This window comes from Nanorana parkeri, unplaced genomic scaffold (genome assembly GCF_000935625.1).
Source record: "Nanorana parkeri isolate BGI_ZX_2015 unplaced genomic scaffold, ASM93562v1 scaffold2406, whole genome shotgun sequence".
NCBI classification, from domain to species: Eukaryota; Metazoa; Chordata; class Amphibia; order Anura; family Dicroglossidae; genus Nanorana; species Nanorana parkeri.
In genome coordinates this window covers 55,907-58,322 of record NW_017308674.1, presented here as the reverse complement: position 1 = coordinate 58,322, position 2,416 = coordinate 55,907, and the positions used below count along the sequence as shown (strand labels likewise).

The 2,416-nt window shown below is 45.8% G+C and overlaps 1 protein-coding gene across 1 annotated transcript in view; it reads left to right on the top strand.

Moving 5' to 3' along the window:
• The window catches only part of LOC108801613 (mediator of RNA polymerase II transcription subunit 12-like), a 22,199-nt gene that overhangs the window by 4,956 nt on the left and 14,827 nt on the right, over positions 1–2,416 (top strand). The window contains exons 3-5 of the mRNA XM_018573504.1: positions 517–715; positions 1,853–1,956; positions 2,262–2,390. Of these exons, the coding sequence (XP_018429006.1) occupies positions 517–715; positions 1,853–1,956; positions 2,262–2,390 (432 nt within the window). The remainder of the gene's footprint in view (positions 1–516; positions 716–1,852; positions 1,957–2,261; positions 2,391–2,416) is intronic.

Here is a 2,416-nt window from a genome sequence, read left to right as displayed (position 1 = left end):
TTTTTTTTTTTTTCATCTTCTGCAGACTGTAAAAAAAAAAAAAAAGTCTTTTTTTTTTTTACCCTAATGTCATTTTGTTGCAACGAATTTCATCCGAATCCGAATCACGAAACAAAACGAAACAAATTTTTTGCTGGTGCACATGTCTACAAAGCAACATAATGAGGAGGGGTGACAACACTTTTCAGGGGCTGCAGATCTCCTGCACATCCTGTGATGGTGACACATAGGGGTGAATTTATCAAAATTGGAGCAGAGAAAATCTGGAGCACTTAGCCATGGCAACCAATCAGCATCCTTTTTCCGGTTTGTTCAGTTAAGATTTGAAAATGAAATAGAGAAGCTGATTGGTTTCCATGCACAGCTGCTCCAGATTTTCTCTGCTCCAGTTTTGATAAATCCCCCTCACAGGGTTTGGACAGGAACTGAGGGGCAATGTTCCCATTGAGGACACAGAGAACCCTAACCAGTAGAGGATCCACCTAGTCTACTATCCCATGTCTTCTGTTCTTACAGTTTCAGAATCTTGTCAAGGCCCAGACCACGTACATACGATCGGACTCGCTGGATTACAATATGTGTAACAAACCGCAGCCTCGGGAACAGGACACGGATGAAGTCTTTGGTATGGTTACCCGGTGGGATCCCTGGTGGTGGCATTCCTACCCCGAGAAAAAGAAGGACATTCAGAATATCATTCAGGTGAGTGGAGACTGTTGGTTATGTGTTTAGAGGAAGCTCTGAGATCTTGGGAAATGCTGAATAAAGTTTGACTTGCTTATAAGGACATTACATCAGAATACAGCATTATAGAGAGAACTTGCTGTATATATCATAGATATAGAGCATGCATAAGCATAGAGACTAACATTGTACTACAGCGCCATCTACAGCTCAAAAGACTATATTACATCTCTAATAATACAAATCAGTGTATGCTGTTGTATTTCCAGCACCCCTTCTCAGCAGCATGTGCGTTACTATATGACATTTAGCTTCTCTCGAAGGAAACTGTGACGATCCTTTGGCTCATGGCTTGCTCTTGACTGTCCAGTTTTTTATTTTCTTGGAGTGATTTTTTTCTTCTTCTGCTGCCATTGATTGGCTTTGCGTTTTGGTAATGTTTCTGTCTTTCCATGATGTCCATGATTCCCTTTGTCCCCCGAGTGGATCTTCTCATTTCAGGTTGTTCAGCAGAATGTAACATGGAACTTGACTTCCCCATTGTGAGCTCCGCCTCTTGTTCTGACTCCTGTGCGGCTTCACTTCCCGGGATGATTGTTCCTGGTGACGGGTTCTCATGGAAATAAACGCTGCGACTTATTGTCACTTTGTCGGTCTGCGGGTGGAGGATTCTATATCCATTAAGTTGTATTTTGAATCATAAGCATAAGCTTTACATACAAACACTCTGATGTGCCCTAGGCTAGGCTTCCATCCATGTTGTGACAGACTGAACCGTCACTGGTGCGGTTGGAGGAGCTACTGAGACCCCCAGAGCTGTATATACACTGAGACCCCCAGAGCTGTATATATACTGAGACCCCCAGAGCTGTATATACACTGAGACCCCCAGAGCTGTATATATACTGAGACCCCCAGAGCTGTATATACACTGAGACCCCCAGAGCTGTAGTTCAGGTCTCGGATTATCGGACGATGGAAGAATCAGACGTTGCGGTCTGACATCTGATCCAATAGTAGCCGAGGAGTGCCGGGAGAGCGGAACCGAGCGAGCAGGGGCTCGTTACACATGTCACATGTCACATGGGGTGCTTGCAATGGCTTCTCATGGTAGTATGTTCTGTAGGTATGTTGCAGTCATCTTCGGCTTCTTCCCGGTACTTCTGAGGTAGATTCTATAAGAGAGATTCTTCCATTCTGCTCCACCATTGTGTTCAGGAGTGTACGGTGCGGCGGTCTGGTGTACGGTACGGGGGTCTGGTGTACGGTGTTGTGGGACACTATTCCCCCCACTGACACCAATGACGGGGCACTATTCCCCCCACTGACACCAATGATGGGGCACTATTCCCCCCACTGACACCAATGATGGGGCACTATTCCCCCCACTGACACCAATGATGGGGCACTATTCCGGTATACTGCAGCCCGGATGGGGGTGTCTGTGAATCCCTGAAACGTATTTGCTCTACATTGTTGATCATTCAGTGTATTATCCCTCTAGTCTGCGTTGTCATCGGGTTGTTGTCCTTGCTTGTTGTTTTGTTACACATTTTGTACATAATTCCGTCGCTCAGGAAATGAATTCACTTCTGGAAAACATTGCCAAGGCCACGATTGAAGTATTCCAGCAATCTGCAGAGAATGTGTGCGCGGCTCCTGCCACCAATCCTCCCGCTAACAACAATGCTCCGACCAGCAACTCCGTGCCCAATTTCAAGGCTAAGCCCTT